Source organism: Hemitrygon akajei, chromosome 7 (genome assembly GCF_048418815.1).
Source record: "Hemitrygon akajei chromosome 7, sHemAka1.3, whole genome shotgun sequence".
In the NCBI taxonomy this organism is placed as follows: Eukaryota; Metazoa; Chordata; class Chondrichthyes; order Myliobatiformes; family Dasyatidae; genus Hemitrygon; species Hemitrygon akajei.
The window spans coordinates 161,702,103-161,727,661 of NC_133130.1; the positions used below are offsets into that span (position 1 = coordinate 161,702,103).

The 25,559-nt window shown below is 43.4% G+C and overlaps 2 protein-coding genes across 2 annotated transcripts in view; both read left to right on the forward strand.

The window, feature by feature from the left end:
- Window positions 1–15,166, forward strand: part of LOC140731110 (laminin subunit gamma-3-like) — a 130,551-nt gene extending 115,385 nt beyond the window's left edge. Inside the window, exons 21-28 of the mRNA XM_073052404.1 lie at window positions 4,226–4,360; window positions 5,463–5,610; window positions 6,682–6,828; window positions 7,744–7,846; window positions 10,167–10,366; window positions 11,995–12,153; window positions 13,341–13,440; window positions 13,666–15,166. Of these exons, the coding sequence (XP_072908505.1) occupies window positions 4,226–4,360; window positions 5,463–5,610; window positions 6,682–6,828; window positions 7,744–7,846; window positions 10,167–10,366; window positions 11,995–12,153; window positions 13,341–13,440; window positions 13,666–13,925 (1,252 nt within the window). The 3' untranslated portion in view covers window positions 13,926–15,166. The remainder of the gene's footprint in view (window positions 1–4,225; window positions 4,361–5,462; window positions 5,611–6,681; window positions 6,829–7,743; window positions 7,847–10,166; window positions 10,367–11,994; window positions 12,154–13,340; window positions 13,441–13,665) is intronic.
- An 8,808-nt stretch (window positions 15,167–23,974) lies between these two features.
- LOC140731111 (allograft inflammatory factor 1-like) overlaps window positions 23,975–25,559 on the forward strand; it is a 42,316-nt gene continuing 40,731 nt past the window's right edge. Inside the window, exons 1-2 of the mRNA XM_073052405.1 lie at window positions 23,975–24,276; window positions 24,373–24,434. Of these exons, the coding sequence (XP_072908506.1) occupies window positions 24,252–24,276; window positions 24,373–24,434 (87 nt within the window). The 5' untranslated portion in view covers window positions 23,975–24,251. The remainder of the gene's footprint in view (window positions 24,277–24,372; window positions 24,435–25,559) is intronic.

Sequence of the window (25,559 nt, forward strand, 5' to 3'; positions counted from 1 at the left end):
TCGGAATTGAACTGGGTTCCTGGGGCACGAACTGCCACACTGCTGTCCTGGCTAGTGACGTCATCTGTTTGAACTGAACTGTAAAGCAAATAGTTCCAGATTTCCTTCAAACTGGGAATTGAAGAAGCAATTCCAGAGATGGTTAGTGAATGATCCAAAATTTAGTTCCAAGATAATTTTTTTATTGTTGACTCATCCAGCAGAGCAAATCACTCATCTAGCTCTTTAACCCAAAGTTCATCCTTTTCCAAGCCAGAGTGATATTGTGGCCAAAGACTGATCTAGGTCATAGGGTCATAGAGCACCACAGCAGGGAAACAGGCCCTTCAGCCCATCTAGTCCATGCTGAACTATTAGTCTGCCTAGTCCCATCAACCCGCACCTGGACCATAGTCCTCCATACCCCTTCCATCCATGTACCTATCTTAAATATTGGAACCAAACCCACATCCACCACCTCTCATACAAGACAAAATCTGCAGAGACTGGAAGTCCGAGCAACAAACACAAAATGCTGGGGGGGTTCAGCAGGCCAGGCCGTATCCATGGAAAAGAGTACAGTTGACATTTTGGGCTTGAACTGGGCCTTTGGCAGTTCTGGCTTTTGATTCCACACTCTCACCATTTTTTGCATGAAGAAGCTGCCCCTCATGTTCCCCTTAAACATTTCACCTTTCACCCTTAACCCATGACCTCTAGTTTTAGTCTCACCCAAATGTGGTGGAAAAAGCCTGTTTGCATTTACCCTATCTATACTCCTCATAACTTTGTATACCTCAATCAAATCTCCCTTCAATCTTCTATGCTCTAGGGAATAAAGTCACAACCTAGTCAACCTTTCCCTTATAAATCGGGTCCACAAGTCCTGGCAACAATTTCCTCTGCTCTCTTTCAATCTTATTGACATCTCTCCTGTAGGTAGGCGACTGAAAATGCACACAATACTCCAAATTAGGCCTCACCAATGTCTTGTACAACTTCAACATAATATCCCATCTCCTGTACTGAATGATTAATGAAGGCCAATGTGCCAAAAGCTTTCTTTACAACTCCATCTACCTGTGATTCCGTATTCCCGGATCCCTCTGTCCTGCCACACTCCTCAGTGCCCCACCATTCACAGTGTAAGTCCTACCCTGGTTTGTCCTCCCAAAGTGCAACACCTCACACTTGTCTGCATTACGTTCCATCCACCATTTTCCCAGCTGGTCCAAACCCCGCTCCAGGTCAATGGTTCCAGGCCAGTAAACCAAAGTTAAAATTTCCAGTGTAGTGTAGGGGTCACTAAGGTGGAAGTGAAAAGGAAGGATACCCTCCAGCTGAGTGTCACCCTGAGCACATGGCGTTGAGACCAATTGCAAAGCCCATTCCTGTAGAAAGGGCGGCACGGTGGTGTAGTGGCTACCACAACGCTGTACAGTGCCAGAGACACAGGTTCAGTTCCCTCCTGGAAGGAGTAAGTGGCTTGAATGGGTTTCCTCCCACAGTCCAAAGACGAACCAGCAAGTAGGTTAGTTGGTCATTGTAAATTGTCCCATGATTAGGCTAGGATTAAAATCAGCGAGTTGCTGGGTGGCATGGCTCAGGAGACTGAAAGGGCGTCACGCTGTATGTCAATATGAGGGTACAGCAACATGTCTAAGCAGGGAAGCTATGCTTGCCCTGCCACAGAGTGGTTAGCATTGGTATTGCAGTCTTTGTGGGTTTAATTGTCACTTCTGTATCCAAGATTCAAGATTATTTAATGCCATTTCCTGTACACACGTGTAAATGAGAACAAAATAAAGAACACAATAACAAAAAAAAAACACAATAAATACATATGCACAAGATAGCTTATATATATATATATATATAGGTTGATTTTATGTTGATGAAGTGATACTGAGCACTTATGGATGTTAAATCAGTCTATGGACATAAGCTATTTTGTGCCTTTATCTTTATTGAGTGTCTGTAGATAAGCTGGTTGATAGGAAATGATAAGGTAGTGTTGACTGGGGGACAGAGAATGGGTTAGTAGATGGAGGTGAAGATTCTTGATGAAAAGAGCAAACGCCTCATTAAGGAAGATTGGGCGTCACCAGCTGTGCAGAACTGATAGTTAACATGATTACTTTGATAGGAGTTCTGCACTGTAGGCAATTCATATTTTATGTAGATACAAGAAAAACTGTAGATGCTGCAATCTGGAGCAAAATAGCTGCTGGAGGAACTGAACGGATCAAACAGCATCAGGTGACTGGTCAATGTTTCAGGTTAAGACCTTTGTCTCTACAAATGTCGCTAGGCTTGCTGAGCTCCCCCAGAGATTTGCTTGTTGCTGGTAATGTGGTTGCTAGTGCTCACATTCCAATTGCTAATCATTTGTTCCAGCACTGCAGCCGTTAATTGTGGAGCTGACCCTTCTCACCCCCAGTCTCCCACCTCGCTGTCACATCTGAGGATCTCTGCGCGAGCTGAAAGGCTCAGGCATGAGGGGGACGGTGAAACGTTGGCCAAGATCCGGTGATCGGCAGCCAAGCCATGGTGCTGACTGACAGCTGCCTGCAGAGATCGTGGACCCCCGGTTGCCGGAGACCCAGCTCAGAGCAGCACCTTAGATTGTGACATGGAAATGAGGAAGGCCTATCACTTTCTCCCTGGTTCATTGAACATCAGGAGGCATTCCTCCTTAGCTTGTGTGGTGGGCTGATTGAGAAGCTGTTGAGGAACAGAGTAAACTGGCAGAAACATCCTGAGTGCGTTGTCATAGGAACATGTGCTACAAGTTGCTTAGAGAAGTAACGATAAAAGTTGGTCACACCACCATTTTCCCCTCACAACAGCTGAGCTGTTACTTCAAGGACTTTGTGTTTTGGACTTTATTTATTTTTATTGTATTGCAATATAGTGTGGAATAAGCCCTCCCGCCCCTTCAAGCCATGCCACCCAGTAACCCCTGATTTAATCACAGGACAATTTACAATGACTAATTAACCTACCAACCGGTAGGTCTTTGGACTGTGGGAGGAAACCGGAGCAGCCGGAGGAAACCCACGCGGTCACGGGGAGAGCAAACAAATAGGCAGTGGCGGGAATTGAACCTAGGTCGCCTGTGCTGTAAAGCACTGTGCTAGCCACTACGCTACTGTGCTGCCCGGCCTGATACTGTCCATTGAACAGATCGGTGTGTGCTAAAGGGAGATATTTATCAGCACTAATCAGGCTTAGTTGCTCAGTGGTATAGTGGCATTAGAGTGGTCCCGGGTTCAAATCCAGCCAGGTCCTTGCATTGCACACTTTCCATTCGTGCTGGGTTGAGCATTGAACCAGCAACTTAGCCTTGTAAAACACAGACAAAATGTTAAAGAAACAAAAGGTTACTGCCCAACCTAAAAAAGTAGAACAATAATTAATCAGGCTGGGGACATCTCTTGTACTAGCTTTGAACATCTAATAGGCTCTTGGAGAGGATTTTCCCATTTTCCCTCTTATTCTTTTGTATCTACTCCTCTCCACCAAGGCACAGGTCTGTGTGTGTGTGTGTGTGTTTGTTTCCCAGGCCTACTCCAGGAGATAATCTAAATCTGGCGGCTGATATGATACCATGTGGAAGGGCAGAGTCGTTGAACAGAATCTGCTGGATGACCTTGAGTTCACCCTCTCCCATCCAGTGTTAATCATGCCTTTATTTTAAACTAAGGCAATCAGCCGCTATTGATTTATCCACAACAACACACAGGCAGGTTGTTACAGTCATCACTTGTCACATCACCAGTTATTTGTAAATTTCTTGAAGAAAATCACATGCATCTACATTGAATGAATAAATACCGAGTGTTACTGATATTTTCCTTGGGTTAGATTTGATTGCACCATCCATCAGGCTATGGATAAGATGAGATTGCTTGTAAGGCTAACATTTAAGTCTCCTTTACAGTAGAATCTTAATTATAGCAATCAAATCAAGTCTGAGTCACCTGTCTTGCCAATGATAACATGCTATAGCTCCAAACATTTAATTTATCTGTCTTCTCAGTCTTTTTGATTCAGCAGCTGAATTTTTCCATGTCTTGGTCTTGATTTCTGCCATAACATTCCATTTGTGATATCCCCAGAATTGACAGTGTTATCACAGAATTTTGGTCAAAGAATCTTCCAACGTTTAACCAACCATTTGGAAGGAGAGAATGTTTGAGAAAACCACCTATTTAATCGCTATTCCCTTTAATTTACTCCACAGTCACAACAGGGAAGCAGCAGAAGTGGAATTAATTGTGAGACAAGCCCTGGCTGCATCCAACCAAAGCTACCTCCTCCTGTCCAGCATCATCGAGGACAATTCCATAGCTGGGGACATTGCAGAGGCCGAGGACCGGTGCGTGAGTTGCCAATTCTCCCTTTCCCTGCCGTGCACCTGCTGCAAAACTGGCTCCACCAAATAAGCAAATGATCAAGACAGCCATTGCATTTTAAAAAGCATCTTCGAGGAGGAGCGGATTGCAGATTTAGGAAGCGGGTGTAAGACCCGGCAGTTACTGACTGATAGTGGCCTTCCAAATGGGGCCAGATTGAGAAACAAGGACACGGGTTCCGTGCCCAACTGTGGACGACCCCCCAATGGCTTGAATTTTTAATCTTGATATTGATGTCATAGTAATTGCCAAGACCTTTCACAAGAAAATGGCTCAATTTATTTGACTAAGTGATCAGGAGGGAGATTTTAAGGAGTGCTTTAAAGGAGGACAGAGAAGGAGTTCCATGGACTTTGGCAAAGAGACCGAAGGTTCCGTTCAGTTGCCTTTGGTGGTACAATGAAACTCAGAACTAGAGAAAGTCACAGATCTGGGAGAGTAGATCTGGGTGTATTGAGGTTTAGAGATTAACTTGCCCATGCAGTGGTGTTATAAAAGCAGCCCACATCTCAATCTGCGAATCAGACTTGGATACAAGTGGCTTTATGGCACCACCAATGCCACGACTTCAAGTTCAAAATACATTTCTCTTGGAGCTGATGAAATGAAATGAAATCCACACTGCAGATTAGGGAGCAGCTCTTCGTCCATTGGAGAAGATGATTGAGGAAGACTCTGGCAATGACCCAACCTGGGGCAGACAGCAGGGAGACCCCTCTGTAGTAACCAAGTTTGATTTAGTCCCTTTCTTGAAGAATGAAGCTGGGCACTGGCAGCTGCTCCCAATGTGTGCACCAAATGGCAGAAGGGGTGAAAAGGAGCCCCAGACAGAGACCATCTGGAAGGTTAAGGTGGAGGGACTGAGCTAGGGTTGGAGCAAGGGCTCATGCTGCAGACAAGGGCGACTGCAAAGGAGCAGATGTTTAGGTGGGAGCACGGGCAGAGATGTATTTTTATTAATTAAACAATAATAATCAAAAAAGATTGCTTGTGGAGGGCTTTGAGGTCACCTTAAGGCATTAAATGCTCAATTTTTTCTGCCTTGTGCATCCTTGAACTTTGCAGGCTTCAGGTATTTCAGAATAAAATAGAAGAGCTGGAGGCAGAGGTGGATGAGGTGCTGAAAGAGGCAAAGAGACAATACAGCTACATCCAAAAAACTCGAAGCTCAACATCAGTGCAGCTGCTGAATCGCACGGAATTGGAGCTGGAGGTCAGTGCGCCGTCTCTTCCATCGGCAACTAGCAGATCTCCTGTGATGTTTCTTCCATCAGGGTTGTGGATGTTGGTCTGACAACTGCTCAGAAGCTTCTTGTGGGAAATATTCCAAGGAAGCATACCTTCTAGCAGTGAAATGTTGCTGCTTTGTATACAAATTTAGCCACAGAAATCATCCTAAACTCAAACTCCTTTGTTCTTCGGTATACGCAAATGAATTCAAAGAAGCTACTCAGATACAGAGTTCTAGGATGTTTATAAATCACAACTTGTATAGTAATTATTATACCCCTAGTGGTATTTCATGTCATCTATATCATCTGTATGTATAGTCAATAAGCGTCTTCTGGGTTAACTTCTTAACCATCCCAAGATGGGACCCTTTCCCTGGTCACTATCTAAACTTACAAAACATTCCTTTTATCCAATCAATCCATATCACATACCATCCGAGATCAAATGTATTCAACACCCTATTATTAATTGGCACATTTCCTCTGGTGACCACTTACATTTGTATACGTGTTACCCACTCTTTGTATTCCTACAAGGTTAATAGTTTTTGGAATAAGTTTGTGTCTCTTCCCATCAGCAGCCATGTCTTAGGCTGCCCGGGTCCCCAAGTTTTGGGATTTCCTTCCTCAGGCTTTTTTTCTTTCTCCTCCTTCTGTGTTGTTGGCTGCCTGCCCACAATAGCCTGGCGTTGCTCTAATAACACTGTTGAGAGCTGTTCCATGTCAAAGGACCATTAACCATCCAAACACGAGGAAATCTGCAGATGCTGGAAATCCAGAGCAACGCACACAAAATGCTGGTGGAACGCAGCAGGCCAGGCAGCATCTATAGGGAGAAGTACAGTCAATGTTTCGGGCTGAGTCCTGACGAAGGGTCTCGGCCCAAAATGTCGACTGTACTTCTTCCTATAGATGCAGATTAACCATCCAAGCTATTTTTGCAGCTGTGACCACGGACCCTGTACCTTCACTGGTCTTTGTTCCAGTGAAATTGGGCTAATTGTAAATGCAATAGTGTTCCTCTGACTGAATTTTCTTTTCTTGCCTGAAAGAACTGGGACAATCTAACCACAAAGATTGAGGATCTGGAGAGCACTCTTTGGTCCAAAGACCAGCAAATCAAGGAGCTTCTCATGGAGATGGAGCCTCAGATGAAGGTCTTGATCAGGGGATTCGAAACCAAGCAGTCCTATGAGCAGGTGAGATGGTCCTTGGAGCATTTTCTGCATTCCCTTCATTGCAATGTAACATGGCATGGACACTCAGTGTGGGATGAGAAAGGTTCCAACGATGGCTGCCCCCAGCATTGGCAGTTTTCCTGTTGGACATCCTGATGTCATTAAAGGCAATTTAGAAAGGCAGGTTTTTTTTTCCCTTTTCTTGTTCTAGGTCTAAAGTGGTCATGTTAACATGGTAGTGCATTTGGTGGAGCCTCACAGTTGGAACGATTGCATCCTGTCAGTTCCAGCAACCTAGGTTCAATTCCGACCTCTGCAGTTGGTGCGGAGTTTGAAATTTACTTATTTACGTCATCTATTTAGAGATACGGCGTGGAATAGGCCCTTCCGGCCCTTTGAGTTGTGCCGTCCTGCAACCCACCGATTTAACCCCAGCCTAATCATGTGTCAATTTACAAGACCAATTAACCTACTAATTGGTACATCTTTGGACTGTGAGAGGAAACTGGGTCACCTAGAGGAAACCCACTCGCACATGGGAAGGAATGTACAATGTTCCTTACAGAAGATGTCAGAATTGAACTGCGAACTTCAATGCCCTGAGCTGTTATAGCGTTGCGCTAGCCACTACACTACCGTGACCAAATGGGTTTCCTTCCATATTCAGAAGATGAGCAGAGACATATGTTATTTGACCCTCCTGTGTAGGTGAGTGATAGAATTTGAGGAGTGTTGATGAGAAAGAAGGGAGAACAAAATATGATTAGTTCAGGAATGGAGCTATTGATAGTCAGTACAGACTCAGTGGGTTGAAGGGTTGGTTTCTCTGTTGAATGATTTTCTGTAGTTGGTTCAGTTGAAGTTCTACATCTAACATGGGAAGAAGTCTTTTCTTCAGTGAACGTTTTAATACATTGTGTTTTCCTCCTCTTTTAGCTTTTGAGTCGAGTCAGAACTGTCCAGGCCAATGCAAATGAATCACTGCACCAAGCTCTACAGATACAAACAGCAGGAACGTCCTTGCTGAAAACCTTGGAAGGTGCTGTGTGCATGTTTCTTGTGCCTGTCATCAGATAATCTAATTACTTTCTAACTGGTTTGCGAAGTCGGGGCATAGAGAAGGTGGGCAGGTCAGGTGACCAATGAAAAGAGTGCAGTAAAACTTCTAGGAGAAGGGTGGGAATAGAACGTAGAACAGTGTGTAGCATAGGAACAGTCCCTTCAGCCCATAATGTTGTGCTGAACCTTTTAAGTTGGTATTTAAATCCCTCCTGCCTATGCAATGTTCATGTTATCATTATCATTATACTTTATTGTCACCAAACAATTGATACTAGAGTGTACAATCATCACAATATTTGATTCTGCACTTCGCACTCCCTGAAGTACAAATCGAAGTAAATTTAATAAAAATTTAAATTATAAATCATAATTAGAAAAATAGAAAAGGGAAAGTAAGGTAATGCAAGTCAGGTCCAGATATTTGGAAGGTACGGCCCAGATCCGGGTCAGGATCTGTTCAGCAGTCTTATCACAGTTAGAAAGAAGCTGTTCCCAAATCTGGCCATGTGAATCTTCAAGCTCCTGAACCTTCTCCCGGAGGGAAGTGGGTCAAAAAGTGTGTTGGCTGTGTGGGTCTTGTCCTTGATTATCCTGGCAGCACTGCTCTGACAGCGTGTGGTGTAAAGTGAGTCCAAGGATGGAAGATTGGTTTGTGTGATGTGCTGGGCTATGTTCACGATCTTCTGCAGCTTCTTCCAGTCTTGGACAGGACAACTTCCATACCAGGCTGTGATGCACCCTGGAAGAATGCTTTTTACAGTGCACCTATAAAAATTAGTGAGGGTTTTAGGGGACAGGCCAAATTTCTTCAGCTTTCTCAGGAAGTAAAGACGCTGGTGGGCCTTCTTGGCAGTGGACTCTGCTTGGTTAGACCAAGTCAGGTCATTTGTGATATTCATCCCGAGGAACTTAAAGCTTTTGACCTGTTCCACCTGCGTACCACCAATGTAGATGGGGTTGTGCGGTCTGCTACTCCTTCTGAAGTCAACAACCAATTCCTTCGTCTTGCTGACGTTGAGGGTTAGGTTATTGTCTTCGCACCATGCCACCAGGTTCTTAATTTCCTCTCTGTACTCAGACTCATCATTACCCAAGATACGGCCTACAATTGTGGTGTCATCAGCAAACTTGTATATTGAGTTTGATGGAAACTTGGCTACACAATCATGGGTGTACAATGAGTACAGCAGGGGGCTGAGTACACAGCCTTGTGGGGCACCGGTGCTCAGAGTGATTGTAGAGGAGAACTTGTCCCCTATTTTTACAACCTGGGTCCTGTCTGTGAGGAAGTTGAAGATCCAGCTGCAGATCTGAGTGCTAAGACCCAGGTTCCGGAGCTTAGGAATCAGTTTATTTATCAGTTCACTCTGTGAACATTCATGTGTCTATCTAAGAGACTCTTCAACACCTTTGTCATATTTGCCTCTGATACCACTCCTGGCAGTTCATTTCAGGCATTTACCACAGTAAGAAACAAAACAATTTGCCCTGGATAACTCCTTTGAACTTGCCCCTTCTGTCCTTAAATGCATGCCCTGTGGTATTAAACACTTCCACCCTGGGGGAGAAAGATACCAGCAATCTCTCTATCAGCACCTCTCATAATCTTATAGACTTCTTTTGGGTCTTCCCTCAGCCTCTGCCACTCCACAGAAAGCAACTCAAGTTGCTAAACCTCTCCTTATAGCACGTGCCCTCTAATCCAGGCAGCGTCCTGGAAAACCTCTTCTGCTCCCTTTCCGAAGCCTCCAATTCCTTCCAGATAGATCCTGGACTCTTGCTGTTCTTTGTGGAGTCTTTGTCAGAGAGGGCAAGACAAGCAGGTTGGGCTTTATTGTGCAAATTGGTCACTTTGTGCAGGACTTGGTACCAAAAGTGGGTGAAATAATTCAGCAGTTCCTGATATTGTGTTGCAACCTTGTGGAAAGGATTGTCAGGTTTATAATTGGCAGTTATTCTTTAACAGGCTTAAGGTACATTGGAGTCCTGTTCTGCCATCTTACCTCAGGTCCCCACCCAGCATTGCTTTCTCCTAAAAATTCTCATTGGACCCTCTTCCATCCCTGCCTCAACATATTTTAAGGAAGGGACAAATAAATTTTCAAATCTCTGTGTAAAAATGCTACTTGACATGATACTGTCAGCCCACCTCTGTTATTAATGTTTTGCACATAATACAGGAAATATTTTCCTAACAACCCTTTTAATCACCACATGTGCCTCTGTTCACTAAATATTCCAAGTCTTGTCAATGCAACTTGACCTAATCATTTGGTCATTTTATATTTCTATTTCAGATAACAAGCGGATGTTTTCTGTGAAGAATCTGAAAAGCAAGGGGGCTTTCAGGAAGATGGGGCTCAGAGAAAGGATCATTTCAGAGGCCAAGAGGAAGACCGCCCAGGCCAAGCGGATGCTGGGAACTGCCCAGTCAAGTTCCACACTCAGCAATGCCACAGCTGTCCAAACCTCGCGTGTCAGCAGAGGCATTGCAAAGGTTAAAGACCAATAATATTTACTTCCTGTGCACTAAACATTCCAACCCAATCTCTCTTTCTTTGACAATAATGCTCTGACATCTGTCTCAAAATCTGTAAGAAATGGTATGGCACATGAATCAGTGTTGTGAACTTTGTTACTTCCAATATATATTTAAATGGCTTGGACGAGAATGCAGGCAGTAAGATGAGTAAGTTTGCAGACAGCACAAAAAATTGATGGGTTGTAGACAGTTAAGAAGTTTGTCTATGGATATAATGGGACATCAATCAGCTGGAAAGTTGGGCAGAGCAGTGGCAGATGGAAATTAATCCAAATAAGTGTGGAGTAATGCATTTTGAGAGGTCAAATTTGGTAGGACATGTAGGGTAAACGTCAGGAACCTTAGGAGTATTAACATAGGGAAACCTTGGGTCACACGTACTTACTGTAGCTCCCTGAAAGTGGTGACACAGGTGGGTAGGGTAGTGAAAGTTGTACAAAATATTGGTTTGACTGCACTTGGGGTATCAGAGAAGGTTCTGATTGCCACACTACAGGAAGGATATGGTAGCAATACAGAAAGTGCAGAAGAGATTCATCAGGATGTCACCCTGGAACAGAGGGCTGTGATTAGAGGGAGATAAGCTAGCTTTATTCTTACTGGAACATAATGAGCCTGAAAGTTGCCTTTATACAGGTTTATAAAATTGACGGATATTGATAGGATAGATATTATCTTTTTCTCCCCAGATCAGAGAAATCTACAAAATAGAATTAATGTGTACAGATCTAAGGTGAGAATGGAGAAATTTAAAGGGATCTGAGGGGGAGGTTTTTCATACATAGAATGAATATCTGGAATGAGATGCCAATTGAGGTAGAGCAGATCCACTTACAATGATTAAGAGGTATTTTGATAGGAAAAGTGTTGAGGAATAGAGGCCTAATGTGGGCCAATAATATTAATGTAGATTGGCACTACAATATAGTTGGCATGGACAGGTCAGAGAAATGGGCTTGTTTCTATGCTGTACATTTTTGCGATTCTATCTGAGTCTTTATGAGGGCTGAAGTTCTACCACCTTCACTCTTTGGCCTGTACAATCCATGGGGAATAAGAATCAAAAAGACCGTGCAAATGGGGTGAGAGAATGAGTGTAGGTCATCTGCCCTTAAACCTCTTCCGTCGGAAGCAGAGGACCTTTCGCTCAATCAAAAACAGTCCAGTTTATGGTAAAGTTTAGTATCTTAGGGACTGTGGTTGAGATCTTCATTCAAGATCTTCCAGAAAAGTTGTGGTTGGTCCAGGACATCAAAGCCTCTTTTTTTTCTGACCCCTTTTAAAATTATACAATATATCTTGATTACAAATTCAGTGCTATATATACAAAGCCTCTTTGAGCACTGCTGCAGAGACGGAACCTTCCTGTGGGGAGTATGCATTGGGAAACAGCAGACATTTGTGATCTTTCCAATGGGTTCAACAACTATCTATTCCTGGACCTTATTGATACATTTCCTCCCCTAACATCCTAATCACAGCCTTCACAAACCATTGGAAAGTAAATAGAATTTCAAGCCCACAGAATCTTTCAGCAGTTTTCTTTCCCACTTGGCAACTTCTGATTTCCTTCTGTTTTTCAGGAAGCCCAGAAGATTAGGAGGCAAGCAAGGAACCAGGCTTTGCAATCTTCATCACTGCGTTCACAGCTGCAGGCCACGCAAGAACAACTTGATGCCCAGGAGAAGCAGGTGGCAGCTTGGAAGGCAGTTGTCCAGGAAAACACAGAAACAGCAGCCGAGGTAACATAATTGATGAATGATTTACATCCATTGTGTCGTTTGGGTTGTATGCCCAATGCAAGTTGCAAGAGGTGCAATCTTCATATTATCCTTAGGAATTGAAGATTAACCTTTTAGACACTGCTGTGATCACAAAAACCAGAAGGGGAAAAAAATCTGAGGAGCTGATTTTGATTCCTATCACAGAAGAATGGAGTATGAAAGAAGGGCATTCCGTCTATCATATCTGGACATGCTCCGTGTAAAAGTGATCAAGTTAGTTCTCTCTATAGCGCTGCAGAAATCTTTCTTTTAAGAAGTTTACATAGTGTCCTTCTAAATTCCAACTTTTGAGTCTTCTTCCAATACTTCCCCTGGCAGTATGTTCCAGATGTTAACACGTGCAGTATAAAAATCAGTGTGAGACCTTTTGGGTTCTTTTGCCAATTACCTTCATTTCCCAACATCCTTTCCACATTGAGAAGCTTAAACTAAATGCTGCAGCTGGGTTTCCATTCAACACCAAGGGAGCTTTCACTTATCTGCTCTGAGAAAAACATCTCAACTTGTAGGAGGGACCATATCCATAGCTTTCAGATTTAAGGTAACCAGTAAACAACCAGAGAGGTTAAAAAAAAAAGGCCGGGGGACTTTATGAAGAAGATTTTTCCCAGAGCCCTTTATCATTTTAAACTATCAGTGCCAGCTGGCACTCTGCTGTGGTCAACCTAAGATTGACCCTACAAGGTGCTACTAACTGCATCGGTGATACTGAGAGTACTTAGAGGTTGCAGCGAGTAGATCCAAGTGACAGTCCAGTTATACTTTAGTATCAAGCCCGAGGGAGTGCTGCACGACCATGGTGTGCACCTGAATTGAGTATATTCTGATAGTCTGTGGTAATGATAATGAGCCAGGAGGCCTGGTCAATATTTCCATTCGTGCTAGTCCATCAGTTGATATAAAATCTGTGTTGCCTGTAGACTCTTATAGAGTGGGTGGTGTATTCCCTGCATACCTAATACAACTGGAAAAGGTGAAAGAACTCTTCCTTTCAAATAGCAGCAGAAGATCTGTAACATCTACATCAACTATACTCTCGTTCAGTCCTACCCGCGATTGTCCGCCCACACGAGAATGGATGGCAGCAAATGCTACCGCCGGAGCCAAGCTTACTCACTGGTCTCCCTTTCTGTCCTTGTGAATAGGTTTTTGGTGAGACAGAGGCGCTGAGAAAGAACATGAAGCAAGCGAAGCAATCCCTGGATCGCGATATGAAGCAGTTGACAGAACTGCTAAGAAAAATAGGTATGTTTGAGGATGGCATTCTGCTGTAAAGAAAAGGTTATGGAGACTGGTTGAAGGACTGCAGATACCATTGTTCCAAGGATGCGGGCTGCAAAATCTCCTGAGTTACAACATTATGGGATTTGAGGGCTGGGGGGATACAGAATTCTTAACTCCTTGCCTTTGATCTTTGAGTTGAGGCTTGTGGAAATCCAGTGACGTTGTTCTATCTTGTCTTCTTAACAGACATCCTACAAGTTGGCCGAGTAACAGACGAAACCCTGAACAAAACACGGAATCAGATAGGAGCCCTGAGATTGGCAATTGATCAGAAACTAATGCAGAAAGTACGGGAGCTGGAGGCTGCCTCCGAGATGCAGTTGCTGAAGATGAAAGTATTTGAAAAGGACATTGCAGAGATCCAGGCAGACAAGTACAACCTGGAGGACATTGTTCAGAACTTGCCTCATGGTTGTTATGATCAAATGGGGCTCAGAAAGCAATGAGAAGTTGAGAAAGGAGGTGATCGCTGTGGGTCGGCTTTGTTATACTCAGGAGCTCTTTGCTCTGCCATCTGTTAGTCACCATTTAATGGAGTGTTCCAAACTATTCATTTGATTGGGTATTTAATACATCAACATTCCTTCTTACTTTAACCCTGCCGTTGTTGCCGGTGACCGGAGATCCTATTTTGAATTTTATTGTACTGAGAAACAGCGCAGAATAGGCCCTTCCGGCCCTTCAAACTGCACCACCCAGCAACCCCTTGATTTAACCCTAGCCTAATTACAAGACAATTTACAATGATCAACTAACCTACTAACCGGAACACCTTTGGACTGTGGGAGGAAACCCACGTGGTCATGAGGATCCTTTTGTATCTTAGTATCAAGCCCGAGGGAGTGCTGCACGACCATGGTGTGCACCTGAATTGAGTATATTCTGATAGTCTGTGGTAATGATAATGAGCCAGGAGGCCTGGTCAATATTTCCATCCGTGCTGGTCCATCAGTTGCTACAAAATCTCTGTTGCTTGTAGACTCTTACTAGGTATAGATTGGGTGGTGAGTTCCCTGCATACCCAATACATCTGGAAAAGGTTGCATCCGCTAAGCCTTTCATACTGTTTGTTAAATTGTTCAATACTACCAAACCGAACAGTGTCCTCATTCTAATGTTTCGCACCCGCAAGATTGCAGGACAACTGCAAAGCCTTATTTTCTAACCAGTTCCTGGTAAAGCAGAGTGTGGAATGCAGAGATTTACTCCCTAACCCTGATCTGTTTCCGAAATGATCCACTACCAATCCTCTGTTCACTTATCCATTGCAGACCTGGGTGTGTTATGTGATCAGAAAATATCTTTATAAGCCTTAAACTTTATATTTTTATCTAATGGCTTCAAATATGATCTTCACCAAACAAGAAAAATCACTAATATTGATGGGGACCTAACAAATACTCTCAAAAATTTATACTTACAAATATGGTCTTGTTGAAAACAAATTCATGGATATGGTAAAGTTCTCGTTCTGTTATCACTTTGCCCCATTTCAGATGTGTGAACTGAGTAAAGAAACCATTGAAACTGGCTGAGGCTTTGCTTACCCATATAGTATTCATATTTTGTTTACCTTCAAAAGGAAAAACATTCATTTGTAATAGTTTATCTGAACAGGTGGCCAGGCATGTTTAACACCCTCTCATGTACAAAATACAAAGTAAAATAAAATGTGATTTATGTCAAAGTTATGTTGCTTTCCATAAATAGAAGATTAGCCTAACAGCAAAGTAATACATTCCATACCACAATACCTGTGTGTTCTAAAACTATGTATCCAACAAACTTGCATTTATTAAATTTCTCACCCAACTTTAAGATAACCCAAAATGCTTTACAGTCAGTCACGTCCACTGTCATCTTATTTCCCAACTGAATTGTTGATTAGACCATTCAACAACAACTTGCATAAGTAGTAGTCTTAACAAAGTAAAACATCCCCAGAGTAATGAGACAAAAATTGACACTAAAGCACGAAGGTGCTATTGATATGGATGTTGAAGGTATCATGAAAGTGGTGGCTAAGGAATATCGTTTAAATAAAAATGTGAATAAGTTTATGGGGGAATTTGTGGACATCTTGAAGATATAATTTCCAATATGGCTCCAGTATAATTACAATATTTTAAAAAAGCTTCCCTTCATTAAAGTCACAAGTTAGGAATCTGAGATTGTTCTGGGTTCTTGGTATCATCTATAACACCTTAAAACAGCCTTTGACTGCAGTCTTCTCAAAATTTTCGACATTGTGTATTGGACATTCTAAAGCTGTTTTGACCTTATTTCACATCATTGCAAGTCTCAATAAAAGGGTAGTTTTCACAGACAACACAGTCTTGGACAAATTCCCATTCCATTTCCCAGACCACTCACGGTTTCAATCAAATGCATGGTGCCTACAATTTCTAAGCATTCTAAAGCAAATCAATTAATTTACATTGACTTGGCACCTTCAAGACATCCCACAGCATTTTGTTCCAATTTAATATTTTTGTGATGTGTGAGAAATGCAGCAACTAAATTGCACACAGAAAAACACCACAGAAATCATTTGATAATGAGTAGGTAGTCAAGGGATAGATATTGGCCAGGATCCTACTCTATCAACATTTCTTAAATAGCAGATAAAACATAGAATAGAACAGCTCAGAAACAGTTCCTTTGGCCCACAGTATTTTGCCAAACTTATTATACTAATAATTAAATGCCTAACTAAACTAATCCCTTCTGCCTTTACAATGGTAAAGTTTTCTTTAAAAAGTCATTATAGATTCCAACTGTTTCACTGGTGTCTTGGGGAAAATAGTGTCTTTATCCAATATGGTCTACAGTTCCACATTAGCGTGTCCACATATTGATTGTGGACACCCTAATATCTTATGAATGACGTGGTGCGACAACCACTGCAAAGTTCAATAAAACAGAGCCACTTTATACTTCAGAGAAATCTTGCAGCAAATCTCAACTGTCACAATTTAAATAAAGAGATATTAAAGAAATGGATTTATTTATGTGGATGCTAAAGTATATGTGGTATAAATCCACTTAAAGATTTTAATAGAGTAAATAAAGAGAAAATTTCCAGTGACGGGGAAATTGCTGTCTCCGAGGGAGTTCAGTAGGGTTGGGTGTGGAGGGTGCTGCCTGGAGGTGAGGCGTAAGCCCATGATTAGATCCGTTGCTTCTCTCCGATTGAGGCGTCGAGCAGGATTGAGGTCAAGAGTGGAGAGCGAGCAGGTGTTCTGCATCTTCGGCTGTGTTTCACCGGTCTTCCTCTCCCTCTGAGGAGCTGGGGCCAGAGGAAAGCACAGGGGCCTTGGGTTCCACATTTCAAGGATCGATCAGCAAAGCTGTGGACTCATTTTGGGGGACTTTGAGATGCATGCGTCATGAGTTTCTGGATTCTAGTTACTTTTCTTTGTCGTTTTTGAGTGGTTTGATCGATGCGCTTTGGTACAGTCTGGGGTACTTCAGTGAAGACTGGCTGTGTGGCCTGCAGTTGGCTAGTGGCAGATGTTGAACCGAACTAAACTGAACACTCCTGTCTGATATTCTGTGTGCTGCTTCCTTGCTTTTTGCCTTTTGCACAATCTGCTCTTTTCTCGCGCGCTGGGTGTTTTGATTTTTTTTCTTTCAACATTAAACGCCCAACGAGTGAAATTTTCCCTGATGTTTCTTTGTTTTGTGTCTGTCTGCAGGAGCATGAATCTCACAGTTGTACTCCGTGTACATACTTTGATAATGAATGTACTTTGAATCTTTGATAATGACAAGCTTGTTGCCGGAATGTGCAAAGAGGAAGGGAGTAATTGGAAAACTCTTCCAAAGAGCTAGCAAAGACAAATATAGCTGACAGGTTCATTATTAGGAAGACTAAAACACTGTTCCTATTCTTTACCAACATGCACATGCATAACATCAAAGCCTGCTCTGGAATCTTAGTTTAGAACAGAGCAAAATAAACTGTAATTTTTAAGGAATCCCATCATAGAAAGCTGGAACCATTTCACATTCCATTCATTCTTAAACTGAAAATTTCTTCTGTTGTCTTTCAGTTTAAAATCACACATTATACCATCATATCAGACAACCATACCAGTACCCAAGAAGGGTAGGGTGAGCTGCCTCAATGACTATTGCCCAGTGGCACTGACATCTACTGAGATGAAGTGCTTTGAGAGATTGGTCATGGCTAAAATCAACTCCTGCCTAAGCAAGGACCTGGACCTGCTGCAATTTGCCTATCACAACAATAGGTCTACAGCAGCTGCAATCTCACTGGCTCTCCACTCTGCCTTGCATCACCTGGACAGTAATAATATCTACAGTAGGCCGCTATTTTTTTACTATGGCTCGGCGTTCAACACAATCATACCCTCTGTTTTAATCAATAAGCTCCAAAATTGGGCCTCTGGATCCTTGATTTTCTCACTGGGAGACCAGTCTGTGCGGATCTGAAGTTCCATCCCCTCCTCTTTGACAGTCATCACTGGTTGATGCACCATCAATAACTCTCTGAGACGTGAGGCGAGATATCGGCTTTTATTGACTGGAAGAAAGAACAAGCAGCAATTGACCACCATGCTACATCCTGGAGACTGAGGGCAGGGCTCAGGCCCCAATCGCCTTTATACCGGGGTCAGTGGGAGGAGCCACAGGAGCAGTCAGCGGGGGGCGTGTCCAGACAGGTATATGTAGTTCACCACACTGGCGCAACTCAAGGATGCCTTAGACTCTCTCTACACCCATGATTGTGTGACTAAGAACAGTTCAAACGCTCTATAAATTTGCTGATGACAGGAAGTATTTTTGGCAGAATTTTTAGATGGTGATGAAAGGTGTACCAGAGTGAGACAGATCAGGTGATTGAATGGTGTCGCAGCAACAACGTTGCATTAAACGTCAGTTAGACCAAGGAATTGCTTGTATACTTCAAGAAGGGGAAGTCGAGGGAACACACACCGGTCCTCATTTAGGGATCAGAAGTGGAAAGGGTGAGCAATTTTAAGTTCCTGGGTGTCACCATCAGTGAGGATTTGTCCTGGGCCCAACATATTGATGAAATTACAAAGAAGGCACAACAGCGACTATATTTCATTAGGAGTTTTAAGAGAATTAGCATGTCACCAAAGACACTTGTAAATTTCTATAGATGTACCATGGAGAGCATTCTCAAAGAAGAGGAAATCGGCAGATGCTAGAAATCTGAGCAACACACACAAAATGCTGGAGGAACTCAGCAGACCGGGCATTCGGCAGGACTGGAGAGAAAAAAAGCTGAGGAGTAGATTTAAAAGGAGGGGGGAGGGGTGTGGTGAACTACATATACCTGTCTGGACTGCTCCTGTGGCTCCTCCCACAGACCCCTGTATAAAGGCGATTGAGGCCTGAGCCCGGCCTCATTCTCCAGGATGTAGTGTTGTTCATTCTTCCAGTCAATGAAAGCTGATATCTCGCTTCTTACGTCTCAGAGTGAGTTATTGATGGTGCATCAAGGGGAGAGAGAAACACCAGGTGATAGGTGAAACCTGGAGGGGGAGGGATGAAGCAAAGAACTGGGGAGTTGATTGGTGAAAGAGTCAGAAAGCCGTGGAAGAAAGAAAAGAAGGGAGGAGCACTAGAGCGAGGCGGTGGGTGGGCAAGGAGATAAGGTGAGAGAGGGAAAGGGAGTGGGAAATAGTGAAGGAGGGTGTGGGGTAATTACTGGAAGTTAGAGAAATCGATTGTCATGCCATCAGGACGGAAGCATTCTAACTGTTTGCATCACTGTCTGGTATGGAGGGGCCACGGCACAGGACTGGAAAAAACTGCAGAAAGTTGTAAACTCTGCCAGCTCCTTCATGGGCACCACTTACAGAATTAATTTATTTTTGTTTATAAATTCTTATTGTAATTTAAAGTTTTTATTATTATGTATTATGAAAACAAATTTCACACCATATGTCAATGATATTAAGCCTGAAAAAAATCGCATCTAAAATTAAATTTATCTAAGCTGAGTCAACATGGATCTGCTTGTAGGGCATTTAATCACAATTATTAAATGTTTATTTTGTTGATGGTTTTGCTTTGCACCAGAGATTACTAACTTTTGTATGTTCTTAATTGTTTTCCTAGATTCTATTCTAATGTATCAATCCACTTAGTTCATTCATCATTTGTTTTGGTGCATTGGGTATCAGTTCATTCCCAGTTAACCTCTAATTTTTAATAACTGCAGGCACGAAACAATGGTGTGTAATGGTACTGTCAAAACACTGGTGTTGGTTAGACAGATTTTGTGCTCAACCCTAATAAATTTAGAATTTGGTTCCTAATTTGGATTCTCTTTCTAATACTTTAGCAGGTATGTACTTCCTGTTTTCAATTATCACTCTTAAAATTTTCTCTCATTCCCGGACCCTACAGTAAGTCCAACTCAAATTCCCAGTACCATTCTCAAACCCTCGTATGAAACCGAACACTCACTCTAACCCATCACAATCTACAATTACTTCAGAAACAAACTTGAAGCAAATCCAATCTCCACTCAAAATATCAGCACCTACCCCAAACTCTGCACCAACCCTAACCCAAGTCCAGCAACAGGTAATTAGTTTGATCCCAACTCAAAGACCATGCAAACCAATATGCCAATGTTGAGTAAAAACAGAAATTGCTGGAAAACACTCAATAGATCAGAAAGCAAACAACTCGGATCCCAAAAATGGCAACCAGCAGAGAAAGTAACCTGTAATGACATATAAAAGAATAGCTCATAACAATTCACCCTCATATCTGTCTCATTAGTAAAATAATAACTGTGTGAGTGGACAGTGTTAGAGTGGTCAGGCTTTGGCCCAACAGGCTTGGGCAAGAACAGGCTCAGGCTAGAACTCAAGTTTGGGAAGTTAGAGACATACCCGGTACAGGCAGGACAGTAATTCAGGCAGTGGAAAGCTCCTGCTGTGAAATGTGAAATTGTCTCCCTGATGACTACATCTGCTGGAAGTACACCCACCATCAGCGCCTGACTAACAAAGTCAAGGAACTGGAGCTGGAGCTGGATGCACTCAGGATCATCTGGGAGGCTGAAAACTTCATTGACAAGTCTTTTACTGAGATGGCCACACCCAGAGTGCAGGTTTCAGGGGACCACTGGGAGAAGTAAGCAGTCAATGCAGGGTTCCTTTGTGGCCATTCCCCTCAGCCACAAGTATACCCCTTTGGACACTGCAGGGGAGGGGAATGACCTATCAGGGCACAGCAGCAGGGCCCAGGCCAGTGGCAGGCTCTGAGGTTCAGCAGAGAAGAGTAAGGTAAGGCAGAGCAGTAGCGATAGACAACTTGGGAGTTAGTGGGACAGATAGGAGATTCTGTGGCTGCAAAAGAGAAGCCAGGTTGGTGTATTGCCTCCTAGGTGCCAGGGTCCAGGATGTCTCAAAGCAGCTGCAGAAGGTTCTCAAGAAGGAGGATGAGTAGCCGGAGACTGTGGTGTACAACGGTGCCAATGACATAGGTAGAAAGGGGGAAGAGGTCCCGCACAATGAGTATAGGGAGTTAGGGAAAAGGCTGAAGACAGGACCCGTGAGGTAGTCATCTCTGGATTATTCTCAGTGACACACGCTAGTCAGGGCAGGAATAGGATGATGGTACAGAGGAACGAGTGGCTGAGGAAGTGGTGCAGAGTTTCAGATTTCCTGATCATTGGGATCTCTTCTGGGGAAGGTATGACCCTGTACAAAAAGGATACACCTGAACCCAAGGGGAGCTAATATCTTTGCAGGCAAGTTTGCTAGAGCTGTTGGGGGTGGGGGTTAAACAAATTTGGCAGGGAGATGGTAACCGGAGTGATGAGGCTGAGGATGGGGCAGTTGGTATACAAATTGATACAGTGAGACTGTGAGGACGGACAGGCAGGTGACAGGGCAAAGCTGCAATCAGTGGGATGAGGTGAAGTGCAACTTGGGGGCAAAATTGAAAAGGTTGATGAATACAGGTCTGAAGGAGTCATATTTGAATGCATGTAGTATATGGAATAAGGTAGTTGATCCTACAGCTCAATTAGAGATGGGCAGCTATGACACAGTCACCACTGAGTTGGGAGTTTAACATGTAAGGATACACCTTGTATCAAAAGGAAAGGCACGTAGGCAGAGGAGTGGCACGGATCTATTGTAAAAATGAAATCAAATCTTTACAAAGAAGATGTAGAATCCTTGTGGGTAGAGTTAAGAAACTGAAAGGGTAAAAAGATCCTGATAGAAGTTATATACATGTCTCTGAACAGTAGCCAGGATGTGAGATATAAATTTTAATTGGAAGTAGAAAAGGCATTTAATAAGGGCAACGTTATGATAGTTGTGGGACGGTTTCAATATATAGGTAGATTGGGAAAATCAGGCTGGTGCTAGATCCCAAGAGAGAGAATTTGTAGAATGCCTGTGAGATGGATTCTTAGAGCAGCTTGTGGTTGAGCCCGCAAGGGGAAAGGCAATTATGAATTGGGTGTTGTGCAAAGAACCAGATTTGATTAGGGAGCTCAAGGTAAAGGTACTCTTGGGAGGCAGTGATCATAATATGATAGAATTCCTTCTGCAGTTTGAGAGGGAAAAGATTAAGTCGGTTGTATCAGTATTACAGTGGAGTAAAGGGAAATACAGAGAAGCTGGCCAAGGTTGATTGGAAGGGGCACTAGCAGGGATGACGGCAGAACAGCAAAGGTTAGAGTTCCTAGGCGCAGGATAGATACATCCCTAAAAAGATTAAGTATTATAAAGGGAGAATGAGGCAACTGTGGGTGACAAGGGAAGTCAAAGACAACATACTGTAGAAGCAAAAGAGAGGGTATATAATATGACAAAAATACTGGGAAGCTATTAAAAACTAACAGAAGGCAACTAAAAATAACCATAAGGAGAGAAAAGATAAAAGATGAAGGTAAGCTAGCCAAAAATATCAAAGAGAATACCAAAAGCTTTTTCAGATTTATGAAGAATAAAAGAAAGGTGAAAGTGTATATTGAACTGCTGGAAAATGACACTGGAGATATGACTGGTGAAAGAACTTAATAAGTATTTTACGTCAGTCTTCACTGTGGAAGACACTAGCAGTGTGCCAGAAATTCAAGGCTGTCAGGGAGTTTTTGTGAGTGTAGTTGCTATTACTAAGGAGAAAGTGCTTGGGAAGCTAGAAGGTCTGAAGGTAGATAGGTCACTTGGTCCAGATGGACTACACCCCAGGATTCTCAAAGAGGTAGCTGAAAAAATTGTGGAGGCATTGGTAAATAAATATCTTTGAAGAATCACTAGATTCTGTAATGGTTCTGGAGAACTGGAAAATTGCAAATGTCACTCCACTCTCCAAGGGAGGAAGGCAGAAGAAAGGAAATTATAGCCCAGTTAGTTTACCTCAGTGGTTGGGAAGATGTTGGTGTCCATTATCAAGGAAGAGGTTTTGGGTCTCTTGGAGGCACGTGAGAAAGTAGGCCAAATTCACCAAGGCTTCCTTAAGGGAAAATCTTGTGTGACAAACTTTGGAATTCTTTGAGGAAGTAACAGGTAGGATAGACAAAAGAGAGTCAGTCAGTGGATGTTGCTTCCCTGGATTTTCAGAAGGTGCCAACACGTGACTGCTGAACAAAATAAGAGCCCATGGAATTACAGGAAATACACCAGCATGGATAAAGGATTAGCTGACAGGCAGGAGGCAGAGTCAGAATAAAGAGGGCCTGTTCTGATTGGCTGCCGGTGACAAGTGGTTAGATTTTTGAGTTTTCAGCTGAAATTGGTGTCAGGGTCCAGATTTACAGATTAATTTGTACAATCATTTGCAATTGCAATTAGGACTTTAGAAATTTGAAGCTTTTGGCTAAGTTGATGCCAAATTTGTGTCTGGTCAGCTGGAGTTTCTGCTGATGTTGGGTAAGAAATCTCAAGTCTGGAGTAGGATCATTGTAGGTCTTGTGGTTGGGAATATGGTTGTTTTAGACTTCCTATGGCGATTGGGACAGCTCATGTCTCATGGGGGATTCAGGCTGGACAAATAACGGGGATTTTCATTGATGCTGCACTAATGGTTAATGTGGGGCTCAAGGCAGAGAAATTGTTAAGTACCTTACTGGTATGAGGTTTTAGATTAATATCTATTTTGTACATAAACTGAATTCTTTCGTCCAATTCATCATTGCTAATTAAGATAACCATTTAAACTAATCCTATTTGCCTGAAACTTTCCTATTCAAGTACTGTCCAACAAGTTTTAAACATTGTAACTGTACCCTCCACCCTCTGTGTGAAAACATTTGCCCCTCGGGTCTCCTTTAAACCTTCTCACTCTTATTAAAATATGTGTCCTCTAGTTTTAGACTTCCCTAACCCGGGGAAATCAGACTATCTACTCTGTCTGAGCTTCTTATAATTTTATAAACTTCTGTTAGGTCACCCCTCGGTTTCCCTCACTCCGGGGGAAACCGGTCTCAGCCTAGCCAATCTCCCTCCCCCTCCCCAAATTTAAGCCCTCCAGTCTACGCGACATCTTGATGAATCTTCTCTGCACGGTATCGAGCTGACTCCTATCCCTCCGACAGCGTGCTGACCAGAACCGCACACCATTCTCCAAGTTGTCTCCCGGGCAGGGTGTATCCCGTCGGTACCAGTTGTAGTTTCTCGCCCTTGCCACAGCGGGCGTGTGGTCCCGGGACATTTCACCGCTGCGAGCGGCGTAGCTGCTCACTCCCAGCCATCGACTCCGCGACTTCGGCCCGGGGCTCAGAACCCCACTCGCTTCTCAAGATGCCCGCGGGACAGCAGGCGCAGGGTAAGAAACTTCCACTTCGGTCGGGGGAGGAAGCCGTTCCTGTGAGGGCGCCTGGTCTGAATTCTGTGTGTTTTGTTTTTCATTCACACTTTTAAGGTGGCAAAATGTTCGGGATCCTCAAAGCGCAACAGGAGGAGCGGTTGGCTAGTGTTAATAAGGTGAGTGGGTGGCCGCTGTTTGCCGCCATCCCTCCGAGTCCCTTTCCAGTTTTTGTCTACTCTTTGTCTTTCATTCTGCTCTTCACATTATTTTGCTTTGTCTTTATGTTGCTCGGTATTCGCGCTCTCTTGGCCACCTCGTTTATACCTAAGTTATACACGGATTTTATTCACACTATGAATTTCTCTGCGTCGTCTTTGCTTGGCGCCATACCCGCCTGTCTGTTCAAAAGCCCTCAAGCCGCTTTCCCACCCTGGAAATCAGTCCCTATCAGATCCCGGTATTTCTGAGGCGATATGTCTTAGAGATTAGGCTCTGGATTTTTCCATTGAATCATCTTTTCTTCGACTAGTGTTCCAGATCGATAAGCATGCCCTACTTTCGCCGATCACTTCAACAATATACTTTGTTCATAATAGTTACAAATATTTTGCCATTCACGGTACCAGTCGGATCACTCCACTTAGCAAGAGGATTAACACCACATCAGCTTGACAACACACACAAAACGCTGGAGGAACCCAGCAGGTCAGGCAGCATCTCTGGAAAAAAGGTCCTGCTAAAGGGTTTCAGCCCAAAACGTCGACTGTGCTTTTTTTTTCCAGAGATGCTGCCTGACCTGCTGAGTTCCTCCCGCATTTTGTGTGTGTTGCTCGGATTTCCAGCATCTGTAGATTTTCTCTTGTTTGTGACATCAGCTTGACACTAGCTTTCCCTTTACTTACATAGCAATATCCAAATTTAGTGGGCTATGCTGGAGTGTCAGAGACCCTCCTACCAGTGTAGAATAGCCTTTCCCACCACAGTAGTGGGCAGCATGGTAACGTAGTGGTTAGCGCGGCTGGTATACTGTGCCCGTAATCACCAGTCGCTGTCTGTAAGGAGTTTGCACGTTCTCCCCCGTGACCATGTGGGTCTCTTCCAGGTTCTCCTGCACCACAGATGGGGTTCGGGTTAGTGAGTTGTGGGCATGTTGGCACACTGCAAGTACGGTGACGATTGTGGGCTGCCCCCAGCACAATCCTCGGGCTGTGACGGTGGTTTGTGGAATGCGACAAGTAAAGCTGATCTTTAGCTTTTGTTCTGCGCGCCAGGCTGCAGCTGGTACCTCAGCCCCTAGTCAG